The sequence below is a fragment of the Salvelinus fontinalis genome, chromosome 16 (assembly GCF_029448725.1).
Source record: "Salvelinus fontinalis isolate EN_2023a chromosome 16, ASM2944872v1, whole genome shotgun sequence".
In the NCBI taxonomy this organism is placed as follows: Eukaryota; Metazoa; Chordata; class Actinopteri; order Salmoniformes; family Salmonidae; genus Salvelinus; species Salvelinus fontinalis.
Genome location: NC_074680.1, coordinates 5,977,121 through 6,004,467, shown reverse-complemented (window position 1 = coordinate 6,004,467; position 27,347 = coordinate 5,977,121). Strand labels below are relative to the sequence as shown.

Below are 27,347 nucleotides of genomic sequence, written 5' to 3'. Positions count from 1 at the left end.
TGCAGAACATTCTACTTCTTTGACTTAAAAAAGTATTGGGTTGCATTTACAGTATGCTCAGGTCATTGTCCATCTGCACTGTGAAGCGCCATCCAATGATTTATGAAGCATTTGGCTGAATCTGAGCAGATAATATGGCCCTAAACACTTCAGAATTCATCCTGCTGCTTTTGTCAGCAGTCACATCATCAATAAATACAAGGGAACCAGGTCCATTGGCAGCCATACATGCCCAAGCCATGCTTCACAGATGAGGTGGTATGCTTCGGATCATGATCAGTTCCTTCCCTTCTCTATACTCTTCTCTTCGTATCATTTTTGTACAAGTTGATCTTTCAGCGTATTACAGCTGTGAATGTGTTTTGGAATGTACCAACTGAGATTTAACTGAGATTTAAATAATTTACACAAAAAGATTCAAAGAATCAAAGATGACTGCCATATACCAATACACTAACGCTGAGATATTAATGTAAACCGTTAGTCAAATGGACCCCAGAATTGGAAAATAAACTCAGAATTGACATTATGTAATGACTTTAAGAATTATTACCTGCTGAATTCCAAGATAACCAACCTACAGCACTAGACCAAACTTCACTTGTGTCATCCTTGTGGTATTGAGAGATAAACAGGGTAATGTATTAACTGATTGCACATAAAGGAAGACACTTACTACATGATAGAGTGCTTGCTTTGTATATCCAATTGACCTTTTTGTCCTTTCTTTCATCCTGTGAAAAAATGTCATCCTGGTCCCAGATTCTGTCTCGCAATGTTCTGTGTAAAGTCAGCACAATTCTGTCCTTGTCCCACATTAGGTCAGTCAGCACTAGATTTTAACCATAATGTATTATGCAGTACTGTACAAAAAAGGTAAATAAAGCTGGTGTCCATTTTACAAACGTAACTTTATTTTTACACTCTGTGGTGGTTAATTTCTTTACTATCAAATGAGGAGAGACAAACTTATCACACAAGTCAGAGTCATACTTAAACTAAATCTTTAATAAGAGCTTTGCAATAGCATTCAACGATCCACCATTTCTAATGATCCGTTGAGAGTGATAAAACAAAAGTACAAAGGTATTTTATAGGCAATATACACCCCTTTCAACCTACATGACAAACATATACATAGAATGTTCACAAGGTTAAGACTCCAAACTAGAACCATCTCTCCCTGGTACGGTTATAGAGCAGAAACATTAACTCATGTTCTCTGGAATGCTCTTTAGGTTTTATCACCCAAAGACATCGTAAATCTCCTCTGTCAGTGTTATCTCATAGAGGCCCATCCTCAGTAGAACACACAAACAATAGTTAACAGAATACTCTATTCTGTCAAATAAAACAACCATTATAATGCAAGATATACAGTACCAGACAAAAGTTTGAACACACCTACTTATTCCAGGGCTTTTCTTTATTTTTACTATTTTCTACATTGTAGAATAATATTGAAGACATCAAAACTACAAAATAACACATATGGAATCATGTAGTAACCAAAAAAGTGTTTATCAAATCAAAATATATTTGAGATTTGAGATTCTTCAAAATAGCCATCCTTTACCTTGATGACAGCGTTGCACATTTTTGGCATTCTCTCAACCAGCTTCATGAGGTAGTCATCTGGAATGCATTTCAATTAACAGACCTGCCTTGTTAAAGGTTCATTTGTGGTATTTCTTTCCTTCTTAATGCGTTTCAGCCAATCAGTTGTGTTGTGACAAAGTAGGGGTGGTATACAGAAGATAGGTCTATTTGGTAAAAGACCAAGTCCATATTATGGCAAGATCAGCTCAAATAACCAAAGAGAAAAGACAGTCCCTCATTACTTTAAGACATGAAGGTCCTTCAATATGGAACATTTCTTCAAATGCAGTTGCAAAACCCATCAAGCTCTATGATGAAACTGTCTCTCATGAGGACCGCCACAGGAAAGGAAGACCCAGAGTTACCTCTGTTGCAGTGGAAAAGTTAATTAGAGTTACTAGCCTCAGAAATTGCAGCCCAAATAAATGCTTCACAGAGTTCAAGTAACAGACACATCTCAACATCAACTGTTCAGAGGAGACTTCGTGAATCAGGCCTTCATAGTCTAATTTCGGTAAAGAAACCACTACTAAAGGACAGCAATAACAACAAGAGACTTGCTTTGGACAAGTAACACAAGCAATGGACACGAGACCGGTGGAAATCTGTCGTTTGGTCTGATGAGACCATATTAGAGATTTTTGGTTCCAACCGCAGGGTTTATGTGAGACGCAGAGTAGGTAACCGGATGATCTCTGCATGTGTGGTTCCCACCCAAAAGCATGGAGGAGGTGTGATTGTGAGGGGGTGCTTTGCTGGTGACACCGTCTGTGATTTATTTAGAATTCAAGGCACACAACCAGCAAGACTACCACAGCATTCTGCAGCAATATGCCATCCCATATAGTTTGCACTTTGTCCTGATGAAAAACAAATGATAGTGGGACCATGACCCAACACACCTCCAGGCTGTGTAAGGGCTATTTGACCAAGAAGGAGACTGCTGGAGTGCTGCATCAGATGACCTGGCCTCCACAATCACCCAATCTCAACCCAATTGAGATGGTTTGGGATGAGTTGGACTGCAGAGTGAAGGAAAAGCAGCCAACAAGTGCTCAGCATATGTGGGAACTCCTTCAAGACTGTTGGAAAAGCATTCCAGGTGGAGCTGGTTGAGAGAATGCAAAGCTGTCATCAAGGCAAAGAGTGGCTCCTTTGAAGAATCTAAAATATATGACCACTTTTTTGGTTACTACATGATTACATATGTGTTATGTTTTGGGTCGACAGTTAGCCTAGTGGTGAGAGCGTTGGGCCAGTAACCGAAAGGTTGCTAGATCGAATCCCTGAGCTGACAAGGTAAAAATCTGTCGTTTTGCCCCTGAACAAGGCAGTTAACCCACTGTTCCTAGGCCGTCATTGTAAATAAGAATTTGTTCTTAACTGACTTGCCTAGTTAAATAAAGGAAAAATAAAAATGTCATAGTTGTGATGTCTTCACTATTATTCTACAATGTAGAGAATAGTAAACATTAAGAAAAACCCTGGAATGAGTAGATGTGTCCAAACTTTTGACTGGTACTGTAAGTAAAGTATTGGTGAATAAAAAATGCACCGAAAAATGATGCATTGCAATTCTAATTCTTTATACTTTGATTAATCACAATAAAAAAGGTTCTGAGCAGTAATTACCTTTTACCGAACCTCATCCTCCTGATATATTTGTTTTCCTTTATTCAGAAAAGTTAGAATGTAGATTATGGGGTACAGTTGAAGAGGGTAGAAAGTTGGAAAGTGTTGCTCATGGAAATGTGCGCATGTTCGACTCTAGCACTACCGCTGCGCTCCCGCACTGATGTATTCTACTTCCTCGGGGTCATAGAGGAACGAAGGGGGATCTCACCCTCCACCCAAGCATCTGGACTTGATAGCATATTTTCCCAAAGTTGAATTTCCTCATTGACAGATTCCATCCAGTCCACGTTTTTGCCATAGCTTTGTCCTGGAATCAAACAGAAAAGTAAGGCATTTCAGAAAAGTAAGCCATTGCAAAATATTGAGTGAACAACTTCTATACCGAAATCAAAGACGAACTATGGTAGCATCTCATACTTTATTTTTTCAGTTGCTAACTATGTTTTTAGTGCTTCAGCTTTGGAAATGGATTACTTTCACGTAACAAAGTTTGAAACGTACTATCACAGACATTTGTCAAGCATGAGTAAAGCACAAGTAACATCATGACAAAATGGTGTTTAACAATCACCTGTGCCCAGACTGAGGCGCACCCCTCCCAGGAACTGATTGGAGAGTTTGTTGTGGTCCCACACAGTCAGCTCGCAGCAAGCCTCTCTGACCTCTCCGGCACGGAAACCGTCGTACACCATGGCGTGGTTATACACAGGCTTTTGGCTCTTCTTCACCACCCGCGTCTTCTGACGACTCTTCTTGCTTGTGTCAGGCAACATGTAACTGACATAGAAAATACAACCAATTTGGTTTTTTTATAGCACATTAAAATGACGCTAATGACTTTAGCATATGGTGTCTCTGCTTGCAAATATCTGTGCATCTGGATAGATGATAAGCTATCATAAAAAAAATACATATTGATGAGTTCATTAAGAAGCTGAGAAAAAAATGCCTCTCGCTTTCTAACTCTGTAGAGACCGAAGGAGTTTCCCAGAGTTAGCCATCCCTGAGACCGGGTATGGTAACTCATACGTCTAAAGGTTAACAATGATGTTGGGTACAGTGGTTGTTTTTGGAAAAGAGCTTTATAAATAAAATGTAAGCAATGTATGGAGCTACGTGACATCAAGGAGGGTCAGTTCTTTTGGTAGAGAATGCAGTGATGTGTACTAAACCTGTCACCCGTAACAAAACGTAGTACACTATGGTGAACCGCATCTAATGGCTTTAGTGCAGTGGCAGCTGCATTCATATGGATGATATCTCCATAGTCTAGGACCGGTAGGAACGTCGATTGAATGATCTGCTTTCTACTATTGGGTAAATTAACTTTGTTCTTTTACACCTTACACTTGGAATAATCTCAAACCTTTATCTCTAAAAGCTTGCCCAAATTAAACTGTCTGCTACTCAGGCCCAGAAGATAGGATATGCATATAATTGGTAGATTTGGATAGAACACTCTAAAGTTTCCAAAACTGTTAAAATAGCGTCTGTGAGTATAACAGAACGGATTTGGCAGGTGAAAACCTGAGAGAAATCCATTCAGGAAGTAGGATTTACTTTTGTTTTGTAGTTTTCTATTCAATGCCATTACAGTATCCATTGACTTAGGACTCAAATTGCAGTTCCTATTTCTTCCACTAGATGTCAACAGTCTTTAGAAATTGTTTCAGGCTTGTATTCTGAAAAATTAGGGAGTAAGAGCAGTCTGAATGAGTGGACCCTGCAATGTCACAGAGCTTTTTCATGCGATGGACCGAGAGAGTGCCTTTCTTGTTTACCTTTTATATTGATGACTTTATTGTCCGGTTGAAATATTATCGATTATTTAGGCTAAAAACAACCTGAGGATTGAATATAAACATCGTTTGACATGTTTCTATGAACTTTACGGATACAATTTGGATTTTTTGTCTGCCTGTTGTGACTGCGTTTGAGCCTGTGGATTACTGAAGAAAACGCGCAAACAAAAAGGAGGTTTTTGGATATAAAGAAAGACTTTATCGAACAAAATGAACGTCTTCTGAGTGCAACCATATGAAGATCATCAAAGTTAAGTGATTCATTTTATCTCTATTTCTGACTTGTGTAACTCTGCTACTTGGCTGGTTACTGTTTGTAATGATTTGTCTGCTGGGCGATGTTCTCAAATAATCGTAAGGTATGCTTTCGCCGTAAAGCCTTTTTGAAATCTGACACAGTGGTTGGATTCACAAGAAGTTAATCTTTAAACCTTTGTAAAATACTTATATTTTCCAAATTTTTATAATGAGTATTTCTGTATTTGAATTTGGCATTCTGCAATTTCACTGGATGTTGGCCAGGTGGGACGCTAGCGTCCCACATACCCTAGTGAGGTTTTAACAAGGAAAAGCCTATTGAGACCCAGAGTGTCTTTTTCAAGGGAGACCTGGCCAAAAAGGCAGCAACAATCAATACATTACAGAATTAAAACATACAACATGAAAATAAATTCCCCCAAAAAGCATTTACACTCCTCTGTAACCCCCATCAATATTGTTTATTCATTTATTGGCACTAACATATCTAGATGAAGCATGGATTGTAGACTATTTCCATGCCTCTGGTGCACAAGACGAGAAGGCAGTCTTGCCTAATACTGTCAATGTCCCGGGGACATTAAGTAGCAACCACCTAGCAGACAGGGTATGGTAACTGCTGGTGGTGAAGGAGCCCAGACTACAGAGGTAAAGAGGGAGTTTACACAAAGGGGCTTTGTAGAGGAACACATACACATGTAGCTTTCTGCGCATATAAAGGGAGTTCCAACCTACCATTTGCTACAAGGTGCAATGGTGGGTGAGTGACTTGGCATTTGTAAAATGGATTTGAAAGGAGCATGCATAATGAACATGAGTCCAGTCTCTGTAAAACAGAGGAGGGCTGCATGCATATACAACAAGTCACCATATTCAATTACAGAGAGAAAAGTGTCCTGAACAAGCTTCTTTCTAGCCATAAGCGGGAAGCATTTTCAATGTAAGCTTCCTCACAAGATTATCCATATGAACTTTAAAGGACAACATGTCATCCAACCATATACCGTACCTACGTAGGTATTTGTAGGATGACACTTTTTCAATGGATAAGCCACAAGGTGTGAAAATGTTAACCTTCTCTGGCTGAGTGCGAGCTCTGGTAAAGATCATGAATTTAGTTTTTTGTTTACATTCAAGACCAGTTTGAGACCGTAAAGGGAGGCCTGCAGTGACTGAAAATCAGTCTGGAGCTCTTCAACAGCCAGAACCAGAGAAGGAGCACATGAATATATAACTGTATCATCTGCATATGCATGTGACTTTGATGGTTGCATCCCATTTCCAAAATCATTAATACGAATTGAGAACAACACAGGAGCTAAAATGGAACCCTGGGGCACACCTCTATTAATCTCAAGAAAGCTAGACTTGTGATTGTCAGTATATACATAGTGTTCTGTCAGAAAGATTGGTTTAGGAACCATTTACTTCCCCTTTACTGAGACCAATGTTACTGAGTCTAGCTAGCCACAACTAATAGTCAACTGAATCAAATGCCTTTGATAAATCAACAAACAGAGCACCTATAGTTGGGGTGCTGTGCCCCAATCAAAAGCCAGACTGAACCCCGCTCAGTATCTTATTTTCAATTAAGATGTTTTTAAACTGTGAATTCACTAGGGATTCAAAGACTTTGGCCAGGATAGGGAGTTTGGACGATAGTTATTAGCATTTGAGGGATCTCCACCTGTAACAGTGACGCTGTGAGTCGAGAAGCAGGTGAAACGTTTAATAAAACAACAAACATGAAAATAGAGTAACAGTGGTGATATAGCATGAACACAGGAACAATACTGAAGGAACCCAAGGGAGTGACAGATAAAGGGAAGGTAATCAGGGAGCTACGTAAGTCCAGGTGAGTATCCTAATGATCTGCAGGTGTGCGTAATGATGAATCCCAGGAACGGTGGTTAGTACTCCGGTGATGTCGAACGCCAGAGGGGAGGAGCAGGAGTAGATGTGACAGCACCCCCCTCTGACGTGCGGCTCCCGTCGCCGTACGAGGCCGACTAGAGGGACGACCCCGAGGACGAGGAGTGAGTCGGTCGTCAAAGGTCAAAATCACAGATGTTGGGATCCAGAATGTCTTCCACCGGAACCCAACACCGCTCCTCTGGGCCATATCTCCCCCCAGTTCACCAGGTACTGGAGCCGACCCCCACGACGCCGGGAGTCCAGGTGGGATCTGACAGCATACACCGGACATTTCCTCAATGTCCAGGTGGGATCGGGGGTGTTGAGGGGGACAGCATCAGCTAGGGGGCCAGGGACCACTGGCCTGAGAAAGGAGACATGAAAAGAGGGTGAGATACGACAGTGACTTGGAAGCTGTAACCTATACGCCACCTCGATGACCCTCCGGAGAACTTTGAACGGCCCCACAAACCAGGGCCTCAGTTTCTTGCAGGGGAGGCGGTGTGGGAGGTTCCTTGTAGAAAGCTACAATCGATCCCCATGGTGTAACACAGGGGTCTCACTGCGGTGGCGGTCTGCCTGTTCCTTTTGACGATGGAACAGGCAGGCCACTCATCAACCGCTGGAGCTTTCGGTCTGGCCCGGAGTCCATGGAGCCAGGCCCGGCTGAAAACCCAAAACACACTGGAATGGGGTCAACCCAGTGGAGGAGTGAGTTTCATGGAAGGAATTGTGCCACTCACCCTGCCGGTCCTGACAGTGACTCCTCAGGAACCTCCCTAGCTCCTGGTTCATCCTCTCCACCTGCTCGTTAGACTGACGCCGGTAACCAGAAATGAGGCTTCTCCAAAAAGGCCCTCCATACTAGTGATGTGAATTGGGGGCCACTGTCGGAGAATATGTCCTCCGGAAGGGCATAGTTCCGGAAGACCGGCTGGAAGAGTACCTCAGCAACCTGGAGAGCAGTGGGGAGACCAGGAAAAGGGATTAAATGACAGGACAGAAAATCTATCCACTACCACCAAAATGGTGGTGAAACCGTCAGAGGGGAGAGCCCAGGTCAGCAGCCGATCCGTTATCCCTTTGGGAACGTAAATGCGTTCAGGAGGACAGTTATTGGGTGCGGGCTCCTTCTCCAGAGCCTGGCGGATGTCCGCATCTACGTCCCAGACCACAGGAGCTACGACTCGGGAGGATGGGATTATAGGTGCACTCTGGACAAGACCCTCTCCCAAATCGTAGAGACGGGACAGGGCATCGGTCTTGGTGTTCTTTGAACCTAGGCGATAGGTTAGCGTGAAGTCAAACCTTGTGAAGAACAGGACCCACCTCGCTTGGTGCGGATTCAGCCTCCTCGCTGTCCATATGTACTCCAGGTTCTGATGGTCAGTGAGAATGACGAATGGTTCCTTGGCGCCCTCCAGGCAGTGTTTCCACTCCTCTAATGCCAACTTCACCGCCAGGAGCTCCCAATCCCCGACGTCGTAATTCCTCTCTGCAGGGGACAGTTTCTTAGAGTAAAAAGCACAGGGGTACAATTTCTGTTGAATACCCTGTTGTTGAGAAAGAACTGCCCCCACGCCTATCTCTGAAGCGTCCACCTCCACCACAAAGGATATCGAGGGATCTGGATATTTTAGCAATGGGGTGGAGGTGAAACGTCCCTTAAGGATACCAAAGGCCTCCTCAGCTGCTGGGCTCCACACCAACCTACGGGGCCCTCCCTTAAGGAGAGAGATGAGAGGAGTGGCGACAGAGCTGTAGTTCCTGATGAAGCAACGGTAGAAGTTGGTAAACCCCCAAACTCCATTGTACCCCTTTTATGGTGGTTGGGACTGGCCATGACCTGACTGCATCTACCTTCTTGTTTTCCATCCTCACTCCCTGTGGGCTGATTTGGTAACCTAAGAAGTATACCGACCTTTGGTGAAATTGGCACTTCTCAGCCTTGACGAACAGATGGTTAGCCAGTAGGCGTTCCAGGACTGCTCGAACGTGAGTGATGTGATCCTCCAGGGTAGCCGAGTAGATCAGGATGTCATCGATATACATGACCACCTGGCGTCCGAGCATGTCCCTGAACACCTCCTTAACGAAAGCCTGGAACACTGACGGAGCATTGGTGTCACCAAGTACTCGTAGTGACCAGACATTGTGCTAAATGCCGTCTTCCACTCATCCCCCTCCCGGATGCGGATGAGATTGTAAGCACTCCGCAGGTCCAGTGTGGTAAAAAAAAAACAGGCCCTGTGGAGTTGTTCGATGGCTGACTCAATGGTAGAGGGTACCGATACTTTGTGGTGATTTCGTTGAGTATTCTGTAGTCAATGCAGGGACGTAACTCTCCATCTTTCTTGGCCATGAAGAAAAAAAAAACAGCCGATGCAGGGGAAGTGCGGATGAAACCTTGTTAACTCGCCTCTTGGATGTAATCCTCCATCTTTCTTGGCCATGAAGAAAAAAAACAGCCGATGCAGGGGAAGTGTGGATGAAACCTTGTTAACTCGCCTCTTGGATGTAATCCTCCATGGCCTGGATCTCAGCCACCCACAGAGGGTAAATGCGCTGCACCTGCAAGCGGGTCGATGGCACAGTCCCAGGGGCGATGAGGAGGAAGACAAGGTGGGGCGAGTCTTGGAGAATACATCTCACAGGTCCTGGTATACCTCCGGGATATGGGCTGAAGAGCAACCATAGGACTCTCATCATGGACCACACGGGACAGGGAAGCAGGTCCTCCGGCACTCAGGTGACCAGTGTGTAATTCTCATCCTCGACCATGAGATGGTAGGGTTATGGCGTTGAAGCCAAGGGAGTCTGAGGATGATCTTGTGGACTGGTGCACTGGTAATGACTGGACTCCACGGTGAGGGAGAGTGGTTGAGTGATGTGGGTGATGGTTTTGGATCCTAAAGGCTGACTATCAAGGCCTTGAACTGGAAAAGGAGAGGAGAGTGGGTATGAGTTGATGTTAAGGGAGGAGGCAAAGGTCTGGTCAATAAAGTTCCCCATGGCACCGGAATCCACTAAAGCTGTAGACACAGTACATGAGCGACAGTCAGCTAGCGTGATGGACACCAAAAAGAGCCTAGCAGACAGTGATGAAGACGGCATACTCACTCCTGCCCCAGGGGGTGGAGATCACGTGACTGCCCTCTACTCTTGTGGATCCTGGGTTCGGACATGCCAGACACCTCTGGAGCTTGTGCCCTTCGTGTCCACAGTACAAACAGAGCCCCAGTTGTATCCGTCTGCCGTGGGGAGGCGTGTGACCCCTACCTACATGGGTTCAGGCTCGAGTGTTCACTGAGGGAGGGAGAGAAACGATGAGAGTACCGGCGCTCCCGAAGTATGTTGTCCAGACGGATGGCAATCGCAAGGTGAGATTGTCTCGACAGCCCAGTTCTGTTTGGATCTCCTCGCTCAGTCCTCTTCTGAATGGCGTGCGAAGCGCCGGCTCATTCCATCCACTGGATGCTGCTATTGTCCAAAAGGTGAGCGCGTACTCAGCAGCCGTCTGGTTCCCCTGCTGTAATTGCAGTAGCCGCTCACCTCCCTCTCTGCCCTCTGGGGGATGATTAAAAATAAATGGTAAACAGAGCCATGAACCCCTCATAAGAATCAAGCTCCTCCTTTCCCCCGAGACGGCCGTAGCCCATTCCAACGGCCGCCCAGTTAGTAGAGAAATCATCGTGGCAACCTTGGACCGCTCGGTGGTGGGCGCTCCCATCTGATGCGTAAAATAGAGGGAGCACTGAAGTAGGAAGCCACGGCATTTGGATGGTGTGCCATCATATTTATATAGGATTGGATAAATGGGCATCTCTGACCTGAGCAGGTTGCTGAATGTGCTGACTCACTGGGTCGACTGGTTGTAGAGTTACCTGCGCTGGATGAAGGGAACGCCTCCTGGGTGTGTTCGAGACATTGCACACTGCGAAGAACCTCCTCCATAGCCGATCCCAGTTGTGCCAGCTGGTCATGGTGTTGACGTAGAAGATAACGCTGTTCACTGACCATCTGAGAGATATTAGAATTTCCTGCTGCTTCCATAGTTTGAGTCGGTATTCTGTAACAATGCCGCTGTGAGTCGAGAAGCAGGTGAATATTTTAATAAAACAACAAACATGAAAACGAAACAGCTTAACAGTGGCGATATAACATGAACTTAAAGGTAAGTATCCTAAATATCTACAGGTGCGCGTAATGATGGATACCAGGTGTGCGTAATGATGAATCCCAGGACCGGTGGTTAGTACTCTGGCGACGTCGTACACAGGAGGGGAGGAGAAGGAGTAGACGTGACACCAAACCTTTAGCATTGGGAGGACATCAGCTGATTTCCAAATGCTGGGTATGGAATTGGTCAAGAGAAAATGTGAGCCACAGGTTCAGTAATAATACCAGCTGCTACCTTTGAGGTAGGGATCCAGGTTATCTGGACCTGCAGATGTTTTAGTGTCTACTGCTTTTAGTGCTTTATCGACCTCAGCATAAGAAACAGGCTCAAAGTTACAATTATTCAGAGGAGGGCCTATATCATAGTTTACTGTAACAGAGCTTACACTATAGGCCTGGGCCCCACTATTATCAAAAACTGAACCAGCAAATATGAAGTGCATGTTCAAAACTCCTTCAATATTGGCTTTATCCTTCATTTCATTAGAATCCATAATTAAATGGTCAGGAAGGCCAGAGGATCCATTAGAACCCGGCACTGATTTGATTAGCTTCCAGAACTTGGTAGGGTTGTTTAGATTCTCTGTGACTGCATTTAGAAAGAAATCTGATTTGCAATCCTGTGCATTTGTTTCTTAGCACTCTGAAAGAGGCCCAGTCAACAGGAGCGTTTGTATGTCTAGCTTTAGCCCAAGAGACATCTCATTTCTAATGAATTTATCTGAAAACCAGGGATTGTCCCTTCCACTGATTCAAATTTTCTTCACGGGTGCATGCTTATCACAAATGGACAAAAATTTCATACAAAAATAGTCCCAGGCAGTGTCAACATCGGGAATCAGACTTACTCTGTCACGACTTCCGCCGAAGTCGGTTCCTCTCCTTGTTCGGGCGGCACTCGGCGTCGCCGGTTTTCTAGCCATCATCGATCCACTTTTCATTTTCCATTTGTTTTGTCTTGTCTTTTCACACACACCTGGTCTCAATTTCCCTCATTACATGTTGTGTATTTAACCCTCTGTTCCCCCCATGTCTTTATGCGGAATTGTTTATTGTAAGTGCACGTTTTCTCTGGTGCGCGACGGGTTTTGTACCCATTTGTTTGTGGTTCTGGTTACCGGTGGTTTTATGAATAAAACCGCTCCGTTGATTACTCAGTTTTGCTCTCCTGAGCCTGACTTCCCTGCCACCAGTTACGCAGTCCCTTATATACTCTGTAAATATGGTGCAGATCATGTAAGAACGCTTGCTCATCAAACTTTCTAAAATGTCTTTAAAAAATATCATTATTTGACACAGATTTCTTTAGCAGAGTTTCTGATAAAAACATTGTCTGCATTTGTCGAAATTGACCCATATTCTAATCATGTCTATTTTTGGAAATAGACTTCTGAGATTAACATACAAGAGGCCAAAACCTGCTCTGTTTTCGAAAATCATAGGGAGTCGGTAGAGATTGCAGGGTATCTACAGGCCCAGGGCTTGTTCGCACATTACCAGAGACCAACAATAAAAGCATAACAATATATCTCAGTTGCCCAATGTGTGAGGGCTTGGCGGAGCACCATTGTCAATAAAACGAGTGGAGTCATTCAAAAGTTAGATATTTTGGAAGTATGCCATCAAGTGTAGGCCCAATTGCGTTTGAGAGTGGTACAAATGCAGTTGCAGAGAGAGACCAAGCTCCTGGTGGTATTGACATGATGGTCTCGTCAGAGTGTTTGCAAATTGTAGGGCATAAAGTGAAGATAATTCACTCACCAATTGGTCATTTAGCCTATTTAATCCAGGATGGCATTGAGTAAATTCAGATGACTGATTGAGACCCTTTTTCCTGAAGAATATGTTTGTTTTCTATGATTGTTTTCTATCTCTGGTTTACATTTCACATCGGTATTGATGTGTATATTTTTGAAATTACAGGGCTCGTCTACAAAAGCGCGCTTGGTCTCAGCATGACTCCCTGTCAAAATAAAGGTTAAATAAATACATTTAAAGTATTAATTGAGACAAAATATGTCACACAAACACAGACACACACACAGTGAAAATGACGTCGTCAGAGACGGCTGCCTCGCTTCTTGCTCGGAGGAAACTGCAGTATTCTGTTTTTTATTAATGTATTATTTCAAAGAATTGTTAGCCCAGAATTTTCTTACATTATTACGTACAGTTGAAGTCGGAAGTTTACATACACCTTATCCAAATACATTTAAACTCCGTTTCACAATTCCTGACATTTAATCCTAGTACAAATTCCCTGTCTTAGGTCAGTTAAGATCACCACTTTATTTTAAGAATGTGAAATGTCAGAATAATAGTAGAGAGAAGGATTTCTTTCAGCTTTTATTTCTTTCATCACATTCCCAGTATGTCAGAAGTTTACATACACTCAATTGGTATTTGGTAGAATTGCCTTTAAATTGTTTAACTTGGGTCAAACGTTTCGGGTAGCCTTCCACAAGCTTCCCACAATAAGTTGGGTGAATTTTGGCCCATTCCTCCTGACAGAGCTGGTGTCAGGTTTGTAGGTCTCCTTGCTCGCACACGCTTTTTCAGTTCTGCCCACAAATTTTCAAAAGGATTGAGGTCAGGGCTTTGTGATGGCCACTCCAATACCTTGACTTTGTTGTCCTGAAGCCATTTTGCCACAACTTTGGAAGTATGCATGGGGTCATTGTCCACTTGGTAGACCCATTTGCGACCAAGCTTTAACTTCCTGACTGATGTCTTGAGATGTTGTTCAATATATCCACATATTTTTCCTTCTCATGATGCCATCTATTTTGTGAAGTGCACCAGTCCCTCCTGCAGCAAAGCACCCCAACAACATGATGCTGCCACCCCCGTGCTTCACGGATAGGATGGTGTTCTTTCGGCTTGCAAGCCACCCCCTTTTCCCTCCAAACATAACGATGGTCATTATGGCCAAACAGTTTTATTTTTGTTTTATCAGACCAGAGGACATTTCTCCAAAATGTATGATCTTTGTCGGCATGTGCAGTTGCAAACCGTAGTCTGGCTTTTTTTATGGCGGTTTTGGAGCAGTGGCTTCTTCCTTGCTTGAGCGGCCTTTCAGGTTATGTCGATATAGGACTCATTTTACTGTGGATATAGATACTTTTGTACCCGTTTCCTCTAGCATCTTCACAAGGTCCTGTGCTGTTGTTCTGGGATTGATTTGCACTTTTCGCACCAAAGTACGTTCATCTCTAGGAGACAATGACATCTCTTCCTGAGCCGTATGACGACTGTGTGGTCCCATGGTGTTTATACTTGCGTACTATTGTACAGATGAGTGCGGTACCTTCAGGCGTTTGGAAATTGCTCCCAAGGATGAACCAGACTTGTGGAGATCAAAAAATAATAATCTGAGGTCTTGGCTGATTTCTTTTGATTTTCCCATGATGTCAAGCAAAGAGGCACTGAGTTTGAAGGTAGGCCTTGAAATACATCCACAGGTACACCTCCAATTGACTCAAATGATGTCAATTAGCCTATCAGAAGCTTCTAAAGCCATGACATCATTTTCTGCAATTTTCCAAGCTGTTTAAAGTCACAGTCATCTTAGTGTATGTAAACTTCTGACCCACTGGAATTGTGATACAGTGAATTATATGTGAAATAATCTGTCTGTAAACAATTGTTGGAAAAATGACTTGTGTCATGCACAAAGTAGATGTACTAACCGACTTGCCAAAACTATAGTTTGTTAACAAGAAATTTGTGGAGTGATTGAAAAATGAGTTTTAATGACTTCAACCTAAGTGTATGTAAACTTCCGACTTCAACTGTATATACTGGCCATTTTAATAAATGGAACACCAGTCACTTTAATAATGTCCACATATCTTTCATTACCCATCTCATATGAAATTGTGGTATCCTATACTATTCTACTGTATCTTATTCAATGCCGCTCTGACATCGCTTGTCCATATATTTTTATGTTCTTAATTCTATTCCTTTACTAGATGTGTGTGTATTGGGTATATGTTGTGTAATTGTTAGATATTACTTGTCAGATATTACTGCACTGTCAGAGCTAGAAACACAAGCATTTTGCTACACCCGCTAAACTCGTGTATGTGACCATACATGCCTCAGACGCCATTCTATTAAACCTGTCTTCTACTCACCACTTCACAAAGGAGTCGACACCCTGAGGCTTTAGCTTACGCAGCTCTCTGGCCTCCTTCAGCCACACGTGGACCTCCCCTGAGTTAATCTTGTCATCACCTGCAAGAAGAGGGGGAACAATATCCAATATTGATGATCAGAGAGCTAATTCAGTGTCCCACATGTCTTTCAATATGTACTACACGACTATTAACTAATCTAGTCTTTTTCAGAGGTTGGAACCAAAATTATTTTCCCAACCGGTTTGGTTTCGTTCCACTGTTCCGACCGGTTTGAACCCCAAAATAGTACCGGTTTATATTGTTAGTTTCTGTTCCTTTTTTAACCTGTGAAATCAATCTTTGATGATGTGTAGCCTATGGTGCAAGATGTAACTCAAATGTTGTGTGTGGGGAGACAGAAAGAGAGGGTTGAGGAGGAGGCTTGAAGTGCTGGGCATCACATTATGCCATGCATTATATGAATTAGGTCCACAGAAGTATACCTAGGAGGAGCAGCTTCTATGAGGGAACTTTGAATGTCCTTTAAGCTAGCTAGCTAACAAGCTTGTGTGTGCAGAGTGGCACCATAATTGTAGATTGTGAGATAGGTGTGATATTGTATTTTTGTAGATTGTGAAATCGCTAGGGGAGGAAGCGGTTTAGTAGGAAAAATTGATAATTGTTTTATGACACTAATTGATTGAGGTCTGCAAAATGTGCACTACATGTGTTGTTGACGTGCCTAAAATAAAGATTAAATATACAGTCCCAGTCAAACGTTTAGACACACCTACTCATTAAAGAGGTTTTTCTTTCTTTGTACTATTTTCTACATTGTAGAATAATAGTGAAGACAGCAAAACTATGAAATGATACATATGGAATCATTGAAGTAAACAAAAGTGTTAAACAAATCAAAATATATTTGAGATTTGAGATTCGTCAAATAGCCACACTTTGCTTGATGACAGCTTTCCACCCTCTTGACATTCTCTCAACCAGCTTCATGAGGTAGTCATCTGGAATGCATTTAAATTAACAGGTCTGCCTTGTTAAAAGTTAATTTAGGGAATTTCTTTCCTTAATACGTTTGAGCCAATCATTTGTGTTGTGACAAGGTAGGGGTGGTATACAGAAGATGGCCCTATTTTGTAAAAGACCAAGTCCATATTATGGCAAGAACAGCTCAAATAAGTAAATAGAAACAACAGTCCATCATTACTTTTAGACATGCAGGTCAGTCAATCCATAACATTTCCAGAACTTTTAAAGTTTCCTCAAGTGCATTTGCAAAAACCATCAAGCGCTATGATGAAACTGGCTCTCACGAGGACCGCCACAGGAAAGGAAGACCCAGAGTTACCTCTGCTGCTGAGGATAAGTTAGAGTTACCGGCCTCAGAAATTGCAGCCAAAATAAATGCTTCACAGAGTTTAAGTAACAGACACATCTCAACATCAACTGTTCAGAGGAGACTGCGTGAATCAGGCCTTCATGGCCGAACTGCTGCAAAGAAACCACTACTAAAGGACACCAATAAGAAGAAGAGATTGCTTGGGCCAAGAAACATGAGTAATGGACATTAGACCGGTTTGACCAAGGAGAGTGATGGAGTGCTGCATCAGATGACCCCGCCCTCAACCCAATTGAGATGGTTTGGGATGAGTTGGACCGCAAAGTGAAGGAAAAGTAGACAACAAATGCTCAGCATATGTGGGAACTCCTTCAAGACTGTTGGAAAAGCAATCCAGGTGAAGTCGGTTGAGAGAAGGCCAAGAGTGTGCAAAGCTGTCATCAAGGGAAAGGCTGGCTACTTTGAACAATCTAAAATATCAAATATATTTTGATTTGTTTAACATTTTCAGGGAATAATTGATCACGTGTGTTATTTAATAGTTTGGATGTCTTCACTATTATTCTACAATGTAGAAAATACTAAAAATAAAGAAAAACCCTTGAATGAGTAGGCGTGTCCAAACTTTTGACTGGTACTGTATACATATATTTTTTAAATGTTTTGGCTCAGTAAAGTGATTTAAACATGATTTGTTTGTCACTATTTTTCTAGCATAACATAATGCTATCCCATGCACAAAAGAGACAGGCATATCATATCAGTACCTGTTGAGCCAGGGGGAATATATTTCAGTGCTACTGTCAACAGTCCATGATATTCAGGAGAGTCCTGAACGCCAGGATTCTGCAAATAAAAACAAGTGGATGATAACTTAACACACAGGCATTTATAATTGAGTGTTGTTCTTACTGCTTTTTGTTTCCAAGACATTCACAAACATACATTATATCCAATAGTTGTTCTTAATGTCTTGTGATGTTTTTTTTTTAATCTTATTGTGGGTTTGTCAGGTCGACAAACTAATCTATCCTCGGGGATCAATAAAGGATGAACTCATCTCTTACTGCACATACCATTTCATCTCTATATCAGGGCCAGTGTTGGTCAGGGAGGGAGAGGTGGTGTCCAGCTGGGTTTTAACACATGTTCTACAATAATATTTGTGTTGTGGTTTATTTCCAAGAAACTCCTCCTTACCAGAGATCTGCTCAGGTCAGTGGTGGGTCAAATAAGCAGGCTTTTCAGGCAATTCAGAAAGTGAATTGAGATTGAACTGAAAAGAATCCTCTTTGAAAGTCATTTTGTCATTAATTACATTTCAAGTCCACCTGAAAAGACTACATTAAAATGGGGTTGACCTCAACGCCTGGGAGGCAATGTACTAAGCTGCCTTGTGATGTTTCTTTCGGTATAAATTCCACAACTTCTATGCAGTAAATGCTATTTACCTTGGGCTGTAGGTTGTACCAGGTAAGGGTCTCATGCCCCCAGTCCCAGGTCTTAAGGTCAATGTCTACCTGCCCCAGAAAGACATTTCTCCCTCTGGAGTCATTGTGCCACACAGAAAGGTTCAGTGTCCTGCCTTTCAGATCATCCATCATCATCTTGTACTGGAGAGGGGAATACAAAAAAAACTGTATTACACACAGAAAAATGAAATAAAAGTGTTAAGAGGATAAGCTGCGTTCATAACATCTTGTAAATTCATAAATACGAGGATATAATCCACTTGAAAGCCCGTCCAACTCATAATTACTAGTGATTATTATTACTACTAATTACTAGATCTGACTTCTAGCACACGATGAACTCAACTACTAAGGAAATAACCTCGGTAACAGAATTTGACAGTTAAACGCAACAACAAAACATTATTTATCAAAATGCAATCTATTGCATGGTTTTTTAACACTATAATAGTTTATGGTTAACGCAGCTTGTTAGCCATTAGCCTATCTGCGTTCTCAATTAGTTCAAAGCATGTAAATGCACAAAACCTGTTGCTTCCAGGGTACACGTAGTATTTTCAAAGTGTCCCACTTGTTATCACTGCAGCATTAGAATCAAATAAAAATGACCTGTTACTAGCTAGGTTTCCATGCAATTGGCTTCAGATTTTCATGCTAATATTCTAAAATCCGCATAAAATCGGTATTTCCCCACCAGCGACGTTTCCATCAAATTGACTTGTTGCAGAAAAAAAAAAATACTTTTTGCAGTAAAATGTACCAAATTAATTTTTTTAAAGCTGTACTAATGGTTTTCTCACAAAATAATTGTGTTATATGGCGAGGGTACCCACTCTGGTATTGGCATGTGCGCTCTAGCCAACAGCTCGCAAATAGAACGCGGGTCAGCCAGCCTACCTGATGAGATTATTACGGACAAAAGAGCAAGATTATTTTTAGTTGTCAAACGGCTGCCAAGCATCGACGATAATGTCACCAGAATAAGACCCACTATATGAATTGGAAAGGAGCATCAATTGAGCTCGTCACCTTTACATTTACATTTAAGTCATTTAGCAGACGCTCTTATCCAGAGCGACTTACAAATTGGAAATATTCATTCACCTTGAACTTTCACCATCCTATGAAGTTCATCATAACTTACAGTGCTTTCGGAAAGTATTCAGACCCCTTGACTTTTTCCACATTTTGGTATGTTACAGCCTTATTCAAAAATTGATTACATAAATAAAAATCCCCAGCAAGCTACACACAATACCCCATAATGACAAAGTGAAAACATGTTTTTATATTTGCAAATGTATTAAATATAAAAAACAGATACCTTATTTACATAGTACTCAGACCCTTTGATATGAGACTTGAAATTGACCTCAGGTGCATCATGTTTCCAATGATTATCCTTCAGATGTTTCTACAACTTGATTGGAGTCCAATTGTGGTAAATTCAATTGATTGGACATGATTTTGAAAGGCACACACCTGTCTATAGAAGGTCCCATTCCTGCAAGACAGGAATGTCAGTGTTCTGCCATGGCCAGCAAAGAGCCCAGATCTCAATCCCATTGAGCACGTCTGGGATCGGAGGGTGAGGGCTAGGGCCATTCCCCCCAGAAATGTCTGGGGACTTGCAGGTGCCTTGGTGGAAGAGTGGGGTAACATCTCACAACAAGAACTGGCAAATTTGGTGCAGTCCATGAGGAGGAGATGCACTGCAGTACTTAATGCAGCCACACCAGATACTGACTGTTACTTTTGATTTTGACCCCCCCCCCCCTTTGTTCAGGGACACATTATTCCGTTAGTCACATGCTGGTGGAACTTGTTCATTTTATGTCTCAGTTGTTGAATCTTGTTTTGGTCATACAAATATTTACACATGTTAAGTTTGCTGAAAATAAACGCAGTTGACAGTGAAAGGACATTTATTTTTTTGCTGAGTTTAGATGGCAACAGCAATGATAGGAATATGCTGGTCACAATATGTTAAAGTAATCTACTGCCATCTAGTGGTTTTGATTAGCTATTGACGTTCTGGTTATCTCACAGACCTGGCTGAATAATTTGATTATGGATAAGGACATTGCGGAGAACAACATTTTCAGATGTGATAGACAAAAAAGACGCAAAGGATTTACTGCTGATACCGGACCATGCCCAACCCCCCCGTCATTCGCATGAAGAAGAGACCCGAAACAGGGGACACAGATCCAGGTGTCTTGTGAGAATTCGTCAGCGAGTGGAAAACCTGCCTCCACCATCCGTCCTATTGGCCAGTGTGCAATCATTTGAGAATAATCTGGATGAGCTCGAGACTATCCTATTAACGGGACATTAGAAACTGTAATATTTTATGTTTCACCGAGTCGTGGCTGAATGACGACATACAGTGGGGAGAGCAAGTATTTGATACACTGCCGATTTTGCAGGTTTTCCTACTTACAAAGCATGTTGAGGTCTGTAATTTTTTATCATAGGTACACTTCAACTGTGAGACGGAATCTAAAACAAAAATCCAGAAAATCATATTGTATGATTTTTAAGTAATTCATTTGCATTTTATTGCATGACATAAGTATGTATATCACACATTAACAAGTCCAATACAGCAAATGAAAGATAAACATATTTTTAATCTACCCATCATGTCCGATTTAAAAAATGTTTTACAGCGAAAACACAACATATGATTATGTTAGATCACCGCCAAGTCCAAAAAACACACAGCCATTTTCCCAGCCAAAGATAGGAGTCACAAAAAGCAGAAATAGAGATGAAATTAATCACTAACCTTTGATGATCTTCATCAGATGACCCTCATAGGACATCATGTTACACAATACATGTATGTTTTGTTCGATAATGTGCATATTTATATAAAAAAATCTCAGTTTACATTGGCGCCATGTTCAGAAATGCCTCCAAAATATCCGGAAAAATTGCAGAGCCACATCAAATAACAGAAATACTCATCATAAACTTTGATGAAAGATACATTTTTTACATAGAATTAAAGATACACTTGTTCTTAACTTCTTTATGATAGGGGGCAGCAATTTCACTTTTGGATGAATTGCGTGCCCATAGTGAACTGCCTCCTACTCTGTCCCAGATGCTAATATATGCATATTATTATTACTATTGGATATAAAACACTCTGAAGTTTTTAAAACTGTTTGAATGATGTCTGTGAGTATAACAGAACTCATGGCAGGCAAAAACCTGAGAAAAAATCCAAACAGGAAGTGAGAATTCTGAGACTGGTCAATGTTCAACTCATCGCCGATTCAATTCCCTGTAAGATATGGATCTGTTTGCACTTCCTACGTCTTCCACTAGATGTCAACAGTTTGTAGAACATGGAATGAAGCTTATGCTGTGTTGTGGGGCCGGATGGGAGGGGAATGAGTCAGTGGTCTGGCAGAATGCCAGTTCCTGGTCAAGCGCTTTCCTCATGATATCGCCTTGCGTTCCATAACTTCTACAGACATGAAGGAATGCTCCGGTTGGAACGTTATTGGATATATATGATAACAACATCCTGACCAGTTTGACCAGTTTATTCGACCTGTGTTATATAACTTTTTGAAGTTTTCGTCCGAGTTCGCCTCCATCTGCGCGAGCGTTTGGACATTTGCACTAAACATGCTAGCAAAAGTAGCTACTTAGACATAAGTAATGGACATTATCGAACAAAACAACGATTTATTGTGGAACTAGGATTCCTGGGAGTGCATTCTGATGAAGATGATTAAAGGTAAGGGAATATTTATGATGTAATTTCGTATTTCTGTTGACTCAGATTGTTGCATGGTGTGCTTGTTACGTTCCCCAGTTTCTGTGTTCTGTTTTGTATTTGAGTGTGTGTTTCAGGAGATGGCTTCCTGAAGTACTCCCCAACCAGCTGATTGGTCAACCCCAGGCTAATTGGTGATTGGAGCTGACCCCGCCCCCCTCGTCAAGAAGCAGCTGACTCTAATCACCATTGCCACCTGAAGATAAAAGCCAGTGTTCTGCCCAAGAGAGTGAAGATTGAGAGAGGAGAGAGAGAAAAATTTGATTGTGATATAGTGTTGGTTGTGTATCAGAAAGTTTGGTATGTACTGTTGTTGTTGGTAGCAGTTTTTCTATGTCCTGTGTTTGAGTGTTTGTGAAATCATTAATAATTACTCTGTTTCATTTGTTCCCAGGGGGGAAGGAGAAGGCACTTTGGGAGTGCTTAGGCAAGAGGCCCGAGGGCATACATATACCCGTAGTATATTTACTGTCTAGGCACACTAGGTAAGACCTGGGCGGACCACCCCCTGTATTTTGGTTAGGGCACCAGACGGTGCTAAGTTAGGTAAGTTAAGTGGGTAGGCAGGTTAGATAGGAGAGGGGGAACTTTGATATTTACTTTCTTTGCTTTGGTTCCGTCCAGCCCCTTTTCCCCATATTACTGTGTAAGAAAATAAATCCAAGTAAACGGTAAAATCTGCTTTTGTGTCATCCTTACTCGCACCTACAGTCCATACCTCTTGCACTTCAGAGAGTTGAGTTGTAGCAGGGAGTTGCGTTCCCTCTTCTCAGAGGCGTGCGTAACAGTGCTTTTTACGTAAAGTTTTTTTTTTAAAATCTGACACAGCGGTTGCATTAAGAACAAGTGTATCTTTAATTCTATGTAAAAAATGTATCTTTCATCAAAGTTTATGATGAGTATTTCTGTTATTTGACGTGGCTCTCTGCAATTTCTCCGGATATTTTGGAGGCATTTCTGAACATGGCGCCAATGTAAACCAAGATTTGTGGATATAAATATGCACATTATCGAACAAAACATAAATGTATTGTGTAACATGATGTCCTATGAGTGTCATCTGATGAAGATCATCAAAGGTTAGTGATTCATTTTATCTCTATTTCTACTTTTTATGACTACTATCTTTTGCTGGGAAAATGGCTGTGTTTTTCTGTGGCTATGTACTGAGCTAACATAATAGTTTGGTGTGCTTTCGCCGTAAATCATTTTTGAAATCAGACATGTTGGCTGGATTCACAACATGTGTAGCTTTAATTTGGTGTCTTTCATGTGTGATTCCATGAAAGATTGATTTTTATAGGCTAAGAGATGCGTAACTTTCCCAAGTACATTTTCATGCTAAATTAATTCATAAAATATACGGGAAGCACTCACAATATGGAAAAACCTACTTTCAGTGTCTCTCCACCAAAAACTGGGTTGATTGTGCGTTTCTTGATGGAGGTCTTCTTCTTGCTATGGCGGGATTTGTCAGGGTGGAGGTAGGTTTTCACATATCTGCACAGGAGACAGGAGTTATACTGTTAAAGGAGTAGTTCACTATTTTACAACTTGATGTAAGATAGTTCCTCACCCTGAAAGTAGTCTATGGGCTAAAATAAACGTACGTTTTCTTTAAAACAGCCACTACAAATTTCAGCCACCACAAGCTAACAATCAATGGATGTGATGGGGACATGTGAGCAAGTTGAAAAAAACATAATGTCAAAATCACCTGAAATAAAATCAACTCCATAATTGGTTTGATGTTACTTAAAGGTGATTTGTCTCCCATAACTTCCATTGATTGTTAGGTTGTGGTGGCTAAAGTTAGCTGAAGTTTGTAGTGGCTTACAGTTGGATTACAGTTTATCCTGGCCCATAGACGACTTTCAGGGTGAGGAACCATCTAACATCAAGTTGTTCAATAGTGAACTACTTATAGTATTGATGCCATGGGAGACGAGTCATCTTGTATTCTACACAACAATGACCATAGTTTAAAGGTTCCTTCCCATTCTAACCCCTTAAAAATATTTAACATAAACTGATCTAATACTCTACTAAATACTTATTATTTGGCTCATATTTCTTTTTTTAAACCTGTTGTAGGTTCTGGAGACCCCAATTAAAGCTGCAATATTTAACTTTTTGGGCGACTCAACCAAATTCACATAGAAATGTAAGTGGAGATCTGTCATTCTCATTGAAAGCAAGTCTAAGAAGCGGTACATCTGTTCTATGTGCACAATTTCTCCTTTTTGGGTCTTAAACGTTCAGTTTTCTACACCAGCTGCAAATACAATATATTGGGTTATGGAAAATATATTTCACAGCAAATTAGATGGTACAATAATTCTCTACACTATACTTGCTTGTCTTGTCACATAAATTGAAATTAGGCTAACTATTAAAATTTTAGCAACCAGGAAATGGCAGAACGATTTCTGCATAGTGCATCTTTAAAACACCTGATTTAACTACTATAATATTGGTCTGAATTTGTGTGTCTATGTGCATGCATGCGTGGTGTGTTGAGTTTACGGGTCAGTGCGCTGCTTGCGAGGGTTGGCGTAGGCAAGGTCCTGACACTGCTCCACTGTGACGATCAGCTCCTCTGCATTTCTGTACCTTAGCGAGAACTCCACTGCCCCCCGAACAGTCACATTCCCAAAGTCCCCCGCCTCACTGTACACACTCAGAAGACTGCCAGTGCGCTGACAAAAGAGGACAGGAGAGGGACATTTCAAAGCTACTCATTTGGAGACAAAGCATGTTCTTCAGGCGTCATTTTGGAAATGGAAGGATTACCAAACACAACCATATTAACCTCTACAGGATCCCAAAGCTTAAATTCTTATTAATCTAACTGCACTGTCTAATTTACAGTAGCTATTACAGTGAAAGAATGCCATGCTATTGTTTGAGGGGAGTGCTCAGTTATGAACTTGAAAATGTATTAATAAACCAATTAGGCACATTTGGGCAGTCTTCATACAACATTTTGGGGGAAATGCAATGGTTCATTGGAACAGTCCAAAACTTTGCAGGTGCACTGCTGCCATCTAGTGGCCAAAATCGAAATTGCGCCTAACTTAGAACAGTACATTGTGAGCTTTTCTCTTGCATTTCAAGGATGAGGGGGGAAAAAATGCATGTTTTTTTCTTTGTGTTATCTTTTACCAGATCTAATATGTTAAATTCTCCTACATTAATTTCCACAAAGTTCAAACTGTTTCCTTTCAAATGGTATCAAGTATATGCATTTGAAAAAAAGGGTTAAGCCTCACTTTCAGTATTTCGTAACTTTTTGGGGAAAAGGTGGCCTAAATAAAGCAATCATTTTTGGGGGTTTTAAGTAATCATTGCAATAGTTTAAAACATGATGCAATTATGAACTGCAAAATCAAGAGCTGTGTCAAGTATTTTGAAAAGTCATACAGTATGATTGTATTTCACCTTTGATGTGAAAAGAAAAAGAAAGATTAATAAAATAGACAAAGTATTAAAACAAATATTTCACGGGACAGCTAATATCTTGCTATTCAAGCCATATCTTCCAAAACGACTACAGTATGTTGTTGTAAATGGTAGATTTATGGTAACTGTCCATAAAATGGTCCTACCCCAGTGAGGCCCAAAGCAATGGAGCCATAACCTCTTCTTGCAGAGAAGTCAGACCCATAGCTGGAGACAGAGCTGCAGTCATCATCTGAGTCCAGACCCTCATCCTGAAGAGGGTTAGAGTTCGAGTAAAAGTCAGGGAAGGCATATGAAAGCCATCAGCCGGCGTGTGCATGTATGTGGTAATATCTTTTCAAAAGTGCAACATTTCATGTATTTAGACAACTTAACTCACATGAATGAAAGGCATCAGTGTGTGTGCGTGCATGTTTTAAAGAGTTAACACATCCATCTTTCTGGTTGTTTATATGCCAGTACTACTAAACTCCCACAAGTGAAAGCCATTATTCAGAATATGTACATAAATAGTTGAAGAATGCATTTATTCATCTGTTTTGTTGGAAATGTATTTTAACGTCTAACCTCCCAGGTGTCCATAGGTGTAACAACCACTGAAGGGGGTTCCTGAGACCGAGCTGGGTGCTCTAAGCCAGAGTGAGAGAAAAAAAACACAGACAAAAACAACCGTTTGTCATTTGGTGTGATATGCATGTTACCTCAATTGGCATGTGAACTTCCTTGATTGAAAACATACAACTGTATAGCGAATCTCTAAGTGTCAGATACAGTGCAAGGACATTCAGAGACTTGTCCCAAAGCCACTCCTGCGTTGTCTTGGCTGTGTGCTTAGGGTCGTTGACCTGTTGGAAGGTGAACCTTCACCCCAGTTTGAGGTCTGGAGCAGGTTTTCATCAAGGCCCTCAACTTCCAGACTCGTCTCAGTGCTGTTTGTTGCTACTTGGCTATCAGCCAAACTTTTCCGTTTTTACTTTTAATACATTTACCAAAAGTCTTCGTTTTTTTTCATTCAACTTTTTCACCCCGGACGCTTTATCTGGACATGGTTCTACAGGACCTCCATCAGCAGAAGCTAAGTAGTAACATTAACACTATGCCATCTAATTGCAGTCACTGTACTCATACTATACAGGAGAACTATCGCCTTATGGTGAGGATAGGTGTGTTGCAAGCCCAGCATCAGATGCAATCGTTAGGCAAGGACAATTTAAGCGTAGGATAGGATGAAACAACGTGTGTGCCACCAGTAAGTACAGATAGTAGTATATCTCCCCCCCCCCCCTCACAGTCTCCGCAGCCGGACAGTTTTCTCAAGGCTCCTGGAAAGAAATGTTGTTGGCATACTCAACAGGTGTCGCTCATTCAGCCGACAGAAACGTTCAACTGGTTCTCCCCATTAAGCAACGAGTATTAGACTTAAACATAATTATCCAGCGATCATACACTCACTGTCTACCAGGGGGCAGAGCTATCAAACATAAAACCTACTCTGAAGATGGTGCTGGCTAAGGCTAAACCTGGCGAGTGTAGAGAGTATAGGGATATTGTTTTACCACGTCGGCACCAACGATGTTAGGATGAAACAGCCAGAGGTCACCAGGCTCAACATAGCTTAAGCGTGTAATTCAGCTAGAAAGATGTGTCAGCATTGAGTAATTGTCTCTTAGGGGAAGTGATGAGCTCTACAGCTGACACTCACAACTCAATCGCTGGTTGAATACTGTTTTCTGCCCCTCCCTCTTTCTGGGACTC

The 27,347-nt window shown here is 41.7% G+C and overlaps 1 protein-coding gene across 4 annotated transcripts in view; it reads right to left on the bottom strand.

Moving 5' to 3' along the window:
* Positions 1-987: 987 nt before the first annotated feature.
* si:ch211-266g18.6 (synaptotagmin-like protein 2) overlaps positions 988-27,347 on the bottom strand; it is a 43,305-nt gene continuing 16,945 nt past the window's right edge. For all 4 annotated transcript variants that reach the window (XM_055864211.1, XM_055864214.1, XM_055864212.1 and 1 more), the window contains 9 exons: positions 26,160-26,221; positions 25,739-25,843; positions 24,657-24,829; positions 23,525-23,630; positions 18,314-18,475; positions 17,630-17,708; positions 15,527-15,626; positions 3,806-4,011; positions 988-3,541 (listed from right to left, as the gene is read on the bottom strand). In XM_055864211.1, the coding sequence (XP_055720186.1) occupies positions 3,402-3,541; positions 3,806-4,011; positions 15,527-15,626; positions 17,630-17,708; positions 18,314-18,475; positions 23,525-23,630; positions 24,657-24,829; positions 25,739-25,843; positions 26,160-26,221 (1,133 nt within the window). In that variant the 3' untranslated portion in view covers positions 988-3,401. The remainder of the gene's footprint in view (positions 3,542-3,805; positions 4,012-15,526; positions 15,627-17,629; positions 17,709-18,313; positions 18,476-23,524; positions 23,631-24,656; positions 24,830-25,738; positions 25,844-26,159; positions 26,222-27,347) is intronic.